We start from the raw sequence: 14,746 nt of genomic DNA, 5'->3' as shown, positions 1-14,746 counted from the left end.
CGGTCTTTATCCTCGCTGCTCCAAAAAAATTTTACTCCATCGTTCAACAGCAAAATGCTTTAGGAAACAAGTGGAACAGGCTCCTAAGAGGAGGCTTGATCATGTTTGTTTTGTATGTTGGTAAGAATAAGCTGCATTTAATGCTGATTGAATGTAGATTTTGTGACAGAACCGCGTAAGATTGTTGCAGAAGTATGTGTAACAATGGCTGCAGCGGAATGGCCGTTAGGTTTTCACCAATGCTTCCGGTAGTTTCTGGCTCATTAGGGAAGCGGCTTTAGAACAGTAGCCCTGAGGGGCGAGTCGGCATGGGGAGTTCTCACTCTTGGTCTTCATCATTTCCATTGGTTTCTTCTTCCTGAGGCAGGCTTTGTACAGTGTGCGTGTGTGTGTGTGTGTGTGTGTGTGTGCGCGCGCGCGCGCTTTCAAACAGTGATGGACACAGCAGTGCAGATGTAGGCTGTGTAATGCACTGCGTGTGTGTGTGTGTGCGCGCGTGCGCGCGCATGTTTTTGTATGGTCAAACTATTTATTTTTAAAATGCTTTTGCCGGCCAACTTTGGATCCATGACAGGACAAGATGTGAGCATTTTAATGTAGAAGCATTTGATTTGCAATTACTGTAATTGCTTTCGTTCTTTAGATAAACTAAATATCAATTATATATCAGTGTTACCTATCTATGGAGGGTTATCCAATGGCAGAATAGGCCTATTAATATAAAAGTAAATGTGTGAAATGTATAATAATGAGGATTGTATCCTCTGCAGTCTGTAAAAACCGGAAAGCGAACGGATAAGAAGTTTCCACCAGGAGACCACAACTTCATTAAGAGCAGCACAATTTATTTTTTACATATTTTTTCATTAATGTGTAGAAATATATACTAATGTTATTTATTAATTTCTGATGCTGTACTTCAGTCCCAGGTCTGCATAAAGATAATTTCATTTTCCTTCTGGAATTTATGCACCCATCATTAAAGCAATTTTGAATAAACGTTCATTGTTTTGTTTACATTGCCTCTACATATAACGGTCGGTGTCATCTTTCATATCAACTCAGTCCACTTGTCTGTTCATTCATATCCACAGAAGCGCACTTCAAACGATATTCCACCTCATTTACTTACTTTTTTGGATTCTTTGATTTCTTGTTTATTTACAATTTACTCTTAATCATTAAACACTGAACTGTTAAATGTCTTCTACAAACCAGGGCAGTCCAAGTGGTTGTTTAGGGCGATTCCCAGCCTTGTCACTTTGGACAGTGTATAGCTGGCTTATGTTTGAGCCGTTAACAAAGTCGTTTTGTTGACTGTAAAATCTCGTGTTTCTACATTTGGTCTGCTGTGAAATGTTTGTGAAATGTGCAGTTGGATATTGAGGTTATTCGGTGTTTTTCTTAATATCATCCCCTTAAATCTGGGGCGACTGTCTTGATTAGGTTTCGGTAGTTACGAAATTAATTGCTCTAGGACTGTATTGAACAATTTTCTCTTTATTAATAAAATTTGATACTTCCCAGTATTATTACCTGCCTTTTTATCGAAATAACATTATTATCAAAGTGGTCAAAACCCGACCGGCCCAGTCAGGCTTAAGTCATGCTCTGAAACAACGTGATCGTGTTCATTGGTTAAGTTCGCTGCAGCTGAAGGCTGTAGCTCCCTGCTGTAGAAAGCGTTTTTAACACTGCTGATTCGTTTCTGTTAAACTGAATATGCTAATGTTGCGTTTCAACAATGATGGGTGATTTATTTGTTTTATTAATTTTACACCAACGATTAGAGATAATTATTTACCTCTCCAGTGCTCTAAAATAGCATCTCAAAGAACAAAAACATTGTTTTCCTGTGATAATGCTGTCACACAAAAATGTCTCTGTACGGTGACATCACAAACTTCTAAGCGGCTATTCCAAAAGCTATCACACCTCTAAGTGGAAGGGCTACAACAGCAGAAGACTTAAGTCCAAAACATTTCTAAAATACCTACTAAAGTGCTCACTTTCTACATCATGTGGATACTATAGTGTAATTTAGTATAGTCTTTTTTTATTTTTTTTATTGTGTATATATATATATATATATATATATATATATATATATTTTTTTTTTTTTTTTAATACAAAATGAGAAAGGTAAAAATACAATGACATTGTATGACTTTAAAAAAAGACAAGGCTTGAATTGAATAGTCATTTTTATTTGGCATTGTTTACTTCAAAAAGAATTGTAAAAACAAAATGCAAGCATCGGTTTACAAGTATTTAATTTACACGCTTAATCAAAAACATTAGAAACAATAATTGTGACCACATTCCCACATACACAGGTGCATTTTCAGACCTGACCTACAGGGGGGAAGCGTTACTGAATATGGGCAGCAGGAGGAGGCTGATGGGCTCTAGCTGTAGAAAACCGGAGGGGATCTATACAGGATTATAACACTTAAAATCAACAGGAATTTCTAACTCCTGTAACTTTCCATCCACAACTGTGAGTGTCTTTTCTTCCAATGGTGGTAACATCTAATAAATAATTAGAGAATCATGTTTGCCATTGGTCTCCTGAATAAGAAATATACTGTGTACTCAAATATACTTTGAGACCATGAATATGTCCAACAACTGATCTGAAAAAGCAAAAATAAAAAAAAATAATGATCTTGTTGCAATTGTAAAAGCAAGCAAAATAAAACATGGTGCAAATGATCCCTTCTATCTGCAAGATGACTAATATCTGTAATATTATGAACTTCAGATTCTTAAGTACTGTATAATCTGATGTATTTGCACTTCAGAATCGTTTGATAGAAAGCAGTTCAACAAACATCCGTTAATAAGTTAATAAGCAAAGGCTGACTTAACTGTTGTGACTGGTTGAGTTTTAGTAAGCTCTATATTCCAAATAAGACCTAGTATTTTCGATAAAGATCGTGTGATGTTTGGTGATATTAGCTACCGTACAGTATCTCAGAACATCGCATCAATAAAAGACAACCACACTGCAGTAATGCCAAACAAAGTTCATAAAACAGGCTTAATATACACAATCCAAACATATTTCAGTGCGTCTCACTTTTTCATGAGGAAAAAAAAAACAAAAACAATGCACAAGCAAAATTCCCCATGCTTTGTGCTTTTTGTGTAATATGGCTATTTCACAACGGTAGGCTAAAGCCGTCGCCTTGCACTGGAATCCAGTTGTCCAGTGATCATCTACCCTGCAGATATTTACACACAGTGGGAGACCTCGTCAGTAGTTTATGTAGGAGAACTGTTTGAATTGAGCAGCACTCTGCCGCTGTTTCAGCCGCACAGACCCCGCACAAATCTCAGACCGCAGTGGAGGATTGTGGCCCTGGCCCTGGAGGGACAGTGGAGGGAGGGTGTTTGTTGGTCCTTGGAGGAGCTGGGAACATAAGCTCTTCATTGACTTACTGTTAGTTTAGACGACTCGGCCCTCTGACCGTCCTCTTGGGGTTCATCGGCAGTCACATCATGAGAATTCATGGGAAGATGGGAGAGAGACTCCACAGCGCACAACCATGAACCCTGACCATCGCCACCCAGCCGCCGTGCTGGCCACAACTCCCCAAGAGCAGACTGCCCCCCCCCCCCCATAATCGCCATTACCACACGCAACCTCCCCTGCATTCCAGGGTCCCTTTGCTTTAAAAGCACAGTGTGATGCAACCATCTTCATGGCTGCTAAACAGAAGCCATTTTGTTTTAACTGAAATAATTGTAATGGTCCTCCCTGCAGCTGCAGGTACAAGGCATTCCAACAAAATGAACCTGCTTAACAATGTACAAATCAAATTCTAGAATCACTTTCTGTGAGTGAACTTTCCAGAAAAAGCCTAAGACCTGAACAGCAAACATCTGACCCTTGCCGAGCCACTCATTGCCTGTCTGCAGTCAACCAGAATGCAATTTGCATATGAAAATGAATGATAGGCAAATGCAGATATACTGTGATCATTCACAACAGAGATAATACTAAGCAAAGCTAGTGTCCTACAGTATGCTGATACTTTCCTGCCAAGAAAACCTTCAACTTTCAAACATCGTTTCTGTCATCTCCGGTGCTCCAGAGATGCATTGTCGCAGCCAGACACCAGTATAATAGACCATGTGTAAAATGTAACAGCTGTGAGTCTGTGATGTGCAGTGCTGAGGAGCCTGTTTGGTAGGCCTCTCTGGGGTTCAGTGTATAGACCTGAAGAGCATGCAGGAGTGCAGTCTCACATGCGTCACACACACCACACGCTGTGTACATACCTCACACACGTATCACACACACCTTTTACATGCCCCACACGAGTCACACACACACCTCACACGCCGTGTACATACCTCACACAGGCATCACATACACCTCACACGCCTTTTACATGCCTCACACACGCATCACATACACCTCACACGCCTTTTACATGCCTCACACACGCATCACATACACCTCACACGCCTTTTACATGCCTCACACGTCTCTCATGCATCTCACACACACCTGCCACATACCTCTTGCATTCCTCACACCTACCCAAACCTCTCACTCGGGAGTTCAATACTTCAATCTTAAAAACAGAAAAGCTATAGAAACTCAGTGGTGATGGATAAAGCATTTGTGTTTTTAAAGGGTTTTTTTGTTGGGTTATTTTAAATAACTAAATATATATATACTATATCTGTAAATTATCTGTAAATATGTATAATATATAATAATATATAATATTTACAGATATTGGCAGACCACCATTATCATATAATGCCCGATATGGCATTCAGGGTAAATGATGAAAAGGAATCTTAGACATCTAATGTTGCTTGAGTCCTGCAGTGGAGTATTCATTGAGTTTGTGTTTACAGCTACACTGCCACACCTCCAGAGAAATACAGAAGCATTAGGTGTGCCTAGCGGGAGTATCCAGGGAAGCTCTTCCTCCTGCCAGGGGACCGGATCAGAAGACGCCTCCCCTCATCTTCCTTACTTCTCCACATCCATGTACTGCTCACCCTTTACTCCAGAGAAACACAAACAACATTACTACTCCATCCAGAGAAACACAAACAACATTACTCCATCCAGAGAAACACAAACAAGGGTATTCGCCTTTTACTCCAGAAAAACACAAACAGTATTTACGACTCACCCTTGACTACCGAGACAAGGCAAAATATGAACACCAAGAAATAAGAAATGGAGGACATGGCATTTCCAATGAGCCATTACAGTCTGTTAAAACATTCTATAATGTAATATTTAACATTGCATTATTGAGCATCTTTAAAAAGTACTGCAATGGAAATATGAACTGTATCAATTACGCCCTTATTCCTGGTCAATCGCTTGCGTAAATACTTTGTGTATACATATGGTAACTATGTTGTGTGGTGCAACATTTAATTTTGGTAGTGTGTAAGTTGTAGCTTTTTGTAGTAAATTATGCTCCAACATGGCTCAGTTCTTAGTTCTTAGTTCTTTGTTTGAGCACAGCTGGTGCTACTGGCCCCTGGTTGTTAGGGAGCTTCTGTGAAGGTGTGCAAACCTGGTCATTAGGGTGCTTCTATAAAGGTGTGTGTACCTGGTTGTTAGGGAGCTTCTGAGAGGGTGTATAAACCTGGTATAGGGTGCTTCTGTGAAGGTGTGTGTACTTGGTTGTTAGGGAGATTCTGTGAGGCTGTGCTTACCTGGTCATTCAGGGACTTCTTCTCCCCGTTGACGCCCTGTAGAAGCACAGCTTCCTCACTTTTCTCACTCTTCATCTCTGTAATGATGTCATCTTTACTGGACTTCTCTGAAGTACTGTTGAGACACAATTTTGCTCAATATGCCACCAGATTCTGATCCACAGTAATTAGTCCACAGCCATACACGTTCTAAAATATATCCCTGCTTTCAGAAAATACATTAGATAGTGTGAACTAAACATATATAATGGGTTGATGCATATAGCTCTATTGAAATCGATGTATGTAACAGCATACTGTGAAATGATGTAATGATTTTTCAGAACAGCGATCATCATAACTGCCCCTCAGTACTCATTTAAAGCCAGGATGTACCAGGGCATTGGCATACTGATTATGGAGAGGCACAGAAGAACACTTTCTCTATAGATGACCCCTACATGACATCACTCCCTAAAAGGAGAAAGTTCAGCTTGCTGGATGGGAACTTACATGTTCTGTTTGCCCGAGCGCCCACAGGGGAGCTTGCCCTTCTTGTACAGGAAGTACATCACACTGCCCAGGATGGCCAGCAGGAGGATGCAAATGATGATGACTGCAATGATCACGCCACTGCCCTCTAATGGAGAAAGGGGGAGGTGCAGCCACAGATAAGGGTAAATGCCACCCACTCAGCCTTCCACTGCTGGGGCTAAAAAGCATTTGTCTGCAGCTGTGTGTGGAAATGCTGGGAGAGGAATGAAAGAAGGTGATACGATATCCTCTTAACTCCCCCAAAAGCTTGGAGTATGAGGTGTCACTGGGACAGAGAAAGAGCTCTTTTAGACAGATTCTGTCTTTCATTTTCCAGGTTTTTTAAGCATTCTCATGAGCATTTCATTGGCTTTGCAGTCTGTGCAATTTGGCATCTGGCCAATTAGAAACGTTGCATTCACATGGACCTGCGAAACGACTCCTGACTGCTGCACATTTGGCACTGCCGAACGTTTGGAGACCATGCAGGCTGTGCACGTTCAGAGTGTGAGGCTTCAGCACACACCGTCTAATCTCTGAGTCCCAGCACCATTTTTCATAAAGTCACGTTTCAGTATGTATCCTCTGATAAAGCCCAAATGGTTAATCTGTATGTGTGCAGTACAGACCTGTCATTGGATGTTTTGAGCCACGCGTGTCCTTCAGCAGGATCCTGGCCAAGGCCCAGTGTGGGCTGAAACCTTTATCAGGTTGTGGTGTACTTTAAAATAAACAGTATTTTGGAGCTAATGCTGTGTCCACACTCCATTGCCTTTGTCACAGTTGTATCTCTGTCCTGTGCCTGTATGGTTTGGCCTGTAATGGTGCGCACATACAGTCATGGGTAACTCCTCAGAGATTAGCGATTGGAACTGAGCGATGGAGTGAGTGGAAAAGCTCTGGAGTGGCAGGAGAGATGCAGGTCATGGTGGGCTCGTTCTGCACGACCTCTCCCTGCTGAAAACACTGCTATGTTTACAGCTCGCAAGTGCTGCGGAGGAAGGGGCGGGGCAAGCAGGCTGAAGTGGGCGTGTCTGGGCATGCTTGCGGCGAATGAGAGCTGGGAGATGGGGGGTGGTCAGGAGTAGAGTAACTTACAAACCTTTTTTACCCTTCTTCGGAACCGGGGATATGGTTACTGCTATGAGGACAAATTACATGTCACACTGTTATGGGGCAGAACTTCCAAGGGTTCAGAAACAACAGGCCCACCACAGGAGACTACTGGCTCACCATGGAAACACACTTCAGTAATCCAGCACCAGAGAAACATGCCAGGTATATAATAAACGTTGCTTTACTTTTAATGTAAGTCTGGATAGAAGCGGCCTGACATGGGCAGACCCCTTAGATCCTAATATTTTTGGGAATAGGAGCATACAATTCCTCTCATTTCAGACATGCAAAAGTAAAGGCTGTTCTAACTTCAGGCTGATATCCGGAGACATGGCACACTGAGAGCAGAGCTAATGAGAGTCAGGAGACGAAGCACTAACAAGGAGGAGTGCTTTTAATGTTATAACCCCTCTATCTCAACACACCACTTTCTATCCAAAGGCATGCGCTGTCGCTAAATAATCTTTCACTAAGTGCTGTTCTTCCACGGCAGCCAAACCTCTTTGTTTGTTATTTGCAGTAGGAAAAGAAGGCACTTTTAAAGAACACACAATAGTCAGGAAATTAATTTTTGAGCACTCCCAAAACAACTCAATTAAACGGTAAAAAGCCACAAATAATCCCTTATTGAAAAATCTAATTATGTAGACGTGTTAATAATTAACTTTCAGGATTTACAGTTTGCTTAATACTGTTTCTTTATCAGAGTATTTTATGACAAGCTTTCTGATATTTCATGTAAATACCACTCATACAGTATGTAACTCTGCTTTTCCTTTTTAACTGGATTTCTCCTTTGGCTGATTTACTCTACCGCTACTTTCTCAGACAACTGGAATCCAGGTTCAACTTCTGTCACTAGGCCTTATTATCTATCCTGAAGGGGAGACTATTAAACAGAGTAACCTGAAGGAATAAGGAGGCTTCTTTTTGGGGTGGTGATGCCAAATTATCTTCCTCCATTAGGTTAAATTACACCACAGTCAGAACTTCAATTAGGCGAGCAGAGCTTCAATGACATCACAGCCACAACTCTGCTTCATTACAGCCAGCGATTCAGTTACATTATAAGCAGATCACACCACAGACAGGATTCTTACCTTTGGTGCTTGAGGTGGTCAGGGGAACTGTAAAACAGCAGAGAGAGGATGGGGTTGTTACTCTAAAGCAATGCCAATTACCATTTGACTGTGATTTACTAAGTTGTATTTAATGCTAACCACTAGCATTTTTAATAATTAGCAACACAGTTCAGCTACATCGCCGCTTAATGTCACTGTATTATCTACAAACATTAACCTTTTGCAACGTCTTCTCTAGGATAATGTCAAAAAGTAAACAAAATGATTCACTTGTCCACTTTTTTTCTGTTTGAAAAAACCACAAATTTTCTTCAAATACTATGGGAGAACAATATAATGTAGTACAATGTAACCTAGGATATATGTATCCAGATTTTCATTGTAGTTAGAAAACTGCTTAAAATAATAAATTCTGCTTGTGACAGATAACCAGCAAAAATGTAAGGGAGGGGTGAGTGCTCGGCTGCGGCTTCAGGAGATAAGGCAGAAAGGTTGCTTGCAAGAAGTCTCTCTTAACTCAAAGGGAATTTTCCCCAACAATACAAATTGCCAGTAAAGAAAGACAGTAATACTACTCACTAGTAGTTATTATGCTTGGAACCACTTAATATGAAGGTATTTACCATTATGAACTGTCTCTGACCTCCCTTCTGTTGCGCTGCCTGGGACTTTGTAATGAGGTTGTAATATAATGCTGATTTGTAATTAATATAATTTATTGCTTCTTTGTAATGAGTCAAGGAGCCAGTGCGGTGTCTGCACAAGACAGAAGAGGGGACACAAGGAGATGACTCACTGGCTTTGATGTTAAATGATTTAGAGATTGTGCCGATGTCATTGGTTGCATTGCAGGAGGCTGTGAGGTCAGAGGTCACTGTGAAGGTCACCACACTCTGAGCGCCATTTGGAGTGTCTCTGTTTGACTCATGCCAGTTCTGACAGACACAAAAAGAGGACAGCATTATGTCACAAAATATACTATGTTAAAGCATGTGCATTGCATCAGGGCCCTGTTCCACAAAGCAGGATTACAGAGTGAGCCAGTTAACTGCACAGAGTCAAACCCAGCTCTTTTCACTGCAGTACCGGGTGCTTTCTTGGTGCGGTTATCCGTAATCTTGCTTTGTGGAACAGGCAGCAGGTATATAGTATCTGATATAGGATGTACGTATGGGAAATCTCTCTTTCCAGAAGGGAAATGCTGATATCATTACCACACCACCTATAAAATGTAAATGTGCTTTCGCAGAGAGATAGAGAGAGAGAGCGAGCCTCTGAGAAAGACAGGAGGCAGAAGTGATGTGGCAGGTGTAGGACGTGGGGGGGGAATGAAATGAAGACATTTGAAGTTGTTGGACAAGCTGCTCTTTGGATAGACACAGCCGTCTGCGTGTGTGGGATTCGGGGTACCTGGCCACCGTCGTGGGTCCAGGTGATGGTGGGTTTGGGGTACCCCCACGCCTCACAGCTCAGGTTCACAGACTTCTTCAAGCTCTCCTCCATGACGATGGCTTCAGGGTCTCTGATCTCCGGGGCTCCTGGGGAAGGCAGAAATGCCACATTAGTGAGATCTATCCTGCACCCCAGCCTCCAAAACTACAACCCCCATAATGCTATCCAGACCTGGGTGAAATACGTCATTGTTTTGGATTCAAATACTTTTGCCATCACCATTCTCTTCTGAAAAGAGCGATTTCCTCTTCCTGCTTTTCTCTTATCCATACAGTACAAACACCCTGTATCAGATATATACTCAGTGAGCACTTTATAAGGAATTTATTATACTTTTTTGGGGGGGTTACTGTCATCTTCCTATCAGCTTTGACCAGTGTGGCCCTTCTCTTTTGACCTCTCTCATTAATAAGGCGTTTTAGCCCATAGAACAGCTGCTCACTGGGATTTCTTTGTTTTTTTGCACCATTCTCTGCAAACTCTAGAGACTGTTGCACATGACAATCCCAGGAGATCAGCAGTTTCTGAGATACTCAAACCACTTTGTCAGGCACCAACAATCATTCTATGGCCAAAGTCATTTAGATTGCATTTCTTGGTTTGGGGACTCACCCTCCACAATGATGAGGGTGGAACCATTGACCTGCAGTTCAGAGAGAGTGGGCACTGAGACCTCACAGATGTACTCCCCGGCACTCTTGAACGTGACGTTCTCCAGGACCAGTGTGTGCCCCTCACTGACAAAAACGCCATTCTGGGGCAGATGTGCAGACACACAGAGAGACAGGACAGGAGAAGTTAAAACATGACACCAAACACGAGTATGAACCTTAACATAATTGATACATTAGGCCAGATTTACTAGGCCTTTTGCAGCAATTGCCAGGGACATAGAGGCAGTCCAGGCACACTCCACAGGCAGTCCAATTGGCTGATTGCATAATAAGCTGTAGCCTTCATGAATAAGACAGGCGGACTGCGACCGCACCAACATACCCTCGTCAGGCCACATTTTGCGCTGCGATACTAATCAAGTAGTATCAAGTGGCTGTATAAAAGAGAACTTATGCAGCACCAATCTGACCTTACTCATAGCCAAATGACACAGACCCAAAGGATATACCCCTATCTGCCTCCAGAGAGCTGTGTGGTGGGGGAGACTACCACGTGTACCACGGAGAGTGTACCTTACCTTGAACCACACAGTGCGGGTGGGCAGGGAGGCTTGGGCATTGCATGTGGCCATTGTGTCCTCGCCCTGTACAACAACCTTTTCTTTGGGCCGCATCACAGCATGGTCCAGATCTGGAAAAACACAGGGCAATGTGAGGAACCCTGGTGGATTCCAGCATTTGGACCGGAGGTCAGGGGCCACAGGAGTCTTACTCACGGTGTACTTCAATATTAATTGTCCCCACTGTCTCCAGAAAAGTGTCATAATCCAGGGCAGCACACTTGTATTCTCCGCTGTCTGCTCGGGTCACATTGTGTAAGACCAGCAGGCCCATAGATGAGCCTAACTCTTTCTGCAACACAGGGCCACAAAACAACACCGATTGACACAGGGTAACACCGAAGGACACAGAGTAACACCAAAGGACACAGGGTAACACCAAAGGACACAGAGTAACACCGAAGGACACAGGGTAACACCGAATGACACAGAGTAACACCAAAGGACACAGGGTAACACCGAAGGACACAGAGTAACACCGAAGGACACAGAGTAACACCGAAGGACACTAGGCCAATAGCATTATTTAGTATGGTACCGCAGCTCTTTCACAGACCCACATTTCCCCTGCTTTCACTGATCATTGAGGATTAATGACCACTGGTCCAGTTTATTTATCGTTATTGTTTGAAGGAATGACCGTTACCTCTCCTCGCTTGAAGCTGAGTTCTGGTGGCGGAAACCCATCAGAGTCGCACTGGATCTTCACTGTGTCCCCTTCCTTTGTCCCGATGTCTGGAGAGATCTGCTTGAGCGTCACGGTTGTCGGCGGATCTGTAGAGCGATCAAGCACATCGGGCTTCAGACCTTCAGTCAGGCTGAGCAAGAGCCAAAGGACAGTGGGCCGAAAGATAATGCTAAGATTATAAAACAAGTAAACTCACTGTAAAGTGCAATCTGTGTAAGGTGACAGGTGGATTGAACCCGCTACGTGAGCTTGTTTGGTACGTATGAGCTCACATGCAGTGCTTTGGGGCTCTGAGACACTCACAGTACACAGTAATGTTGATGTGCTTCGACTCCTTCATGCTCGCCCCACTGGAAACATGGTAATTGACCTCGCAGTAGAAGAAGACGTCCTTGTCCTCTTTGTTCACTGTTAGCTGCAGCTCACTTTGCACGGTGAAAAGGCCACTGGATTCCTGTGTCTCAAGGTCGCTTATGGTGACCCCTACAGAATAAACCAAGGCCAGGAGAAATAACTACCCAGTCTGCAGTAAGGAAACGGACATACACAAAAGATAGGATACTAACAGAATGCTACTAATGCCAAATTAAAATATTAAACCTCAGATGTCAGATCTGAGAAATGTACAGTACTGTGCAGAAGTATAACATAATGTATTCTGTACAGATAAGATTCTTTCAAAAATAATTCAATACCATACATTTTAGATTACATTTTAGTAATTTGGCAGAATAGTTAAAAACTGAATCAAATCAATATTTTTTGTGACCACCCTTCGGCATTAAAATTGCATCACTTCTCTGAAATAGCCAACGCTGTCCTGCAGTTCTAAAAGACAATCAGCAGGGTGGTTGTTCCAAGCATGTTGGAGAACTTGCCACAGTTCTTCTGCAGACTTTGGTTGGCTCCTTGCTTCTGATCTCAGACAACCTTGATCGTGTTTTTATGCAAAATGTAGTCAATTGCTTACAGTAGTTCCTTTTTTAAATTAAATACAAAAATGTCTCTGTAAAATGTAATCTTTTTGAAAATGAATATTTGGAACCTCAAATGTGTCTTTTTTTATACAAAAAAATAACCATCTATATAATAAAGTCTAGGGTGCCTAAGACTTCTGCACAGTACTGTATATTGATAGCATGAGTACTCTCTGCAATCTGCAAAAGCCTATGTAGCTGGCACTGGACAAATTACAGTCGCCTTATACATATTCCACATTATCATTTTAAATTAATTTTGCTAACTATCTAGATAACAATTAACTATTTAGATATTACTATAACTAAAATTGCTATCTAAATTAAATTTATTAAAATTGCTATCTATCTGCATGAATAGTATTTTGTGTTTATTTTTTCTCGTTTCTTCCAAATACTCACGGTCTTCAACGTTCCGGAGAGGAGTGACGTCACGGTACCAGGTAATGTTGGGTTTGGGGTAGCTATTCCGAACCTCACATTCCGCAATCTGCATGAAGCAGGGAGGGAGAGAGGGAAAAGGAGAGGAAGAAAATAAACTGAGATTGATGTCAAGAGGTATTCGGAGAGATGTAAAGCTAACACCAGCAATGTTACCTTGGAGGGCTCCGCACTGGTGACAGAGATACCGGAGTGCACTCCGTGAATGTGGATACTGTCCGGAGGCACTGCAAGAGGAAGGCAAAAACAGACCTCAGGAAGGAAAAGCCATAGGGAAGATCTCCCTGCTGCTCTGAGGAACATCTGTATCTGCTCCCACTGGTGAGTCTCCTGCTCTTCCTGGTCATCGCTGAGCTCCAGACCTTGAGCCCCTCACCTCCCGTCTCACACAAACGGTTCTGAAAGGGTTATTTGGATTGATTCCATAGAGGAACCCTAACATCAAAGGTCTGAAAGCTCCCCAACAAAGAACCATTTACCGAGATAGGCTTCTTCTATAGAATTACAGCATTCCTTTTGGAACCATTTTCTTCTGAGAGTGTACAATGGCACTCTCTGCCACAGCCAGGGCCTGTTCCACAAAGTGGGATTACTGAGTAAAACCCAGACCTCACCTACATCCGGGACACGCTGTTCTTTGTGCAGCTGTACAATTACTAATTTAGTGATCCAGCTTCGTGGAACAGGCCCTAGGATGTTGGAATAAAGGTAAACAATACTACAGAAATCCTAGTGTTGGAGAGCCGGTGGGGCCATACCAAAAACCCTTAGCTGGGTTGTGCCCTCCTTGTTGCCCTCAGACATGGCGTTGACCTGGCAGATGTAGCCCCCCATATCGGCCAGCTGTATATCCCTCACAACCAGCGAGATGTCTTCTCCGTGTTCTGAGCCACTGGCCTTGGACCGGCTGACGTTGATCCGGCCCTCAAAGTCTGTGTCGCTGTCCACAATCTCAGCTGTTCCGTTGCTGTAGTGGATGCGCTGCCTGCGCCCAGTGTTTCCCTTCACCTAAAGGCCAGAGGTCACGTAGAGGTCACATAGAGGTCACATAGGCAGGCAAAGGCCCTCCATACAGTGCAGCATCTCATGCATTAATTCATTAAATTATTAAAGACAAGAGTAGTATGCTGCCCTTTAATTCAAACTTTTTTTGAGTTTGCATTTCTGTCAAATGAAGCTGAATAGTGATACTATACTTCATAGTCATATTTACCAATGCAAAGGACCTTTAGATGAGAGAGAAATAGCTAAATGTATGTAAAAGGTGGGAACCCAACTAATGCCCCTCACTAATGATCCTGAGACAAAGAAAAAAAGAATGTGAACAGCTCATACTCACAAAAAACCACTGCACTATCACCACACTGGGCTGGTCGCTAAAAACACAGCGGCAAGGGATTTCAGCTCTGCTCCCACTGTCCACCTTCACCACGGCATCCATATCAACAGCAACATGCGCCCACACTGTAAACACACAGAAACCCACAATCAGCTGTGCGAACACAACACAGCGAACCAACACAAACAGAGCAGGGGAAATAAA

At 42.7% G+C, this 14,746-nt stretch overlaps 1 protein-coding gene across 4 annotated transcripts in view; it reads right to left on the bottom strand.

Annotated features, from left to right (window-relative positions):
• Positions 1-2,186: 2,186 nt before the first annotated feature.
• Positions 2,187-14,746, bottom strand: part of mcamb (melanoma cell adhesion molecule b) — a 32,581-nt gene continuing 20,021 nt past the window's right edge. The window contains exons 2-17 of one of the 4 annotated variants that reach the window (XM_061218101.1): positions 14,543-14,667; positions 13,962-14,211; positions 13,360-13,430; positions 13,165-13,252; positions 12,089-12,268; positions 11,744-11,871; positions 11,254-11,389; positions 11,056-11,168; positions 10,476-10,617; positions 9,822-9,949; positions 9,208-9,346; positions 8,430-8,456; positions 7,316-7,354; positions 6,193-6,319; positions 5,701-5,815; positions 2,187-5,031 (exon numbers count right to left, since the gene is read on the bottom strand). In XM_061218101.1, coding sequence (XP_061074085.1) covers positions 5,029-5,031; positions 5,701-5,815; positions 6,193-6,319; positions 7,316-7,354; positions 8,430-8,456; positions 9,208-9,346; positions 9,822-9,949; positions 10,476-10,617; positions 11,056-11,168; positions 11,254-11,389; positions 11,744-11,871; positions 12,089-12,268; positions 13,165-13,252; positions 13,360-13,430; positions 13,962-14,211; positions 14,543-14,667 — 1,811 coding nt within the window. In that variant the 3' untranslated portion in view covers positions 2,187-5,028. The remainder of the gene's footprint in view (positions 5,032-5,700; positions 5,816-6,192; positions 6,320-7,315; positions 7,355-8,429; positions 8,457-9,207; positions 9,347-9,821; positions 9,950-10,475; positions 10,618-11,055; positions 11,169-11,253; positions 11,390-11,743; positions 11,872-12,088; positions 12,269-13,164; positions 13,253-13,359; positions 13,431-13,961; positions 14,212-14,542; positions 14,668-14,746) is intronic. The other 3 variants (XM_061218099.1, XM_061218100.1, XM_061218102.1) reach the window with 3 other exon arrangements.

This window comes from Conger conger, chromosome 13, assembly GCF_963514075.1.
Source record: "Conger conger chromosome 13, fConCon1.1, whole genome shotgun sequence".
NCBI lineage: Eukaryota > Metazoa > Chordata > Actinopteri > Anguilliformes > Congridae > Conger > Conger conger.
Note: the sequence above shows the minus strand (reverse complement) of the source record. Positions and strands in the feature narration are given on the sequence as shown.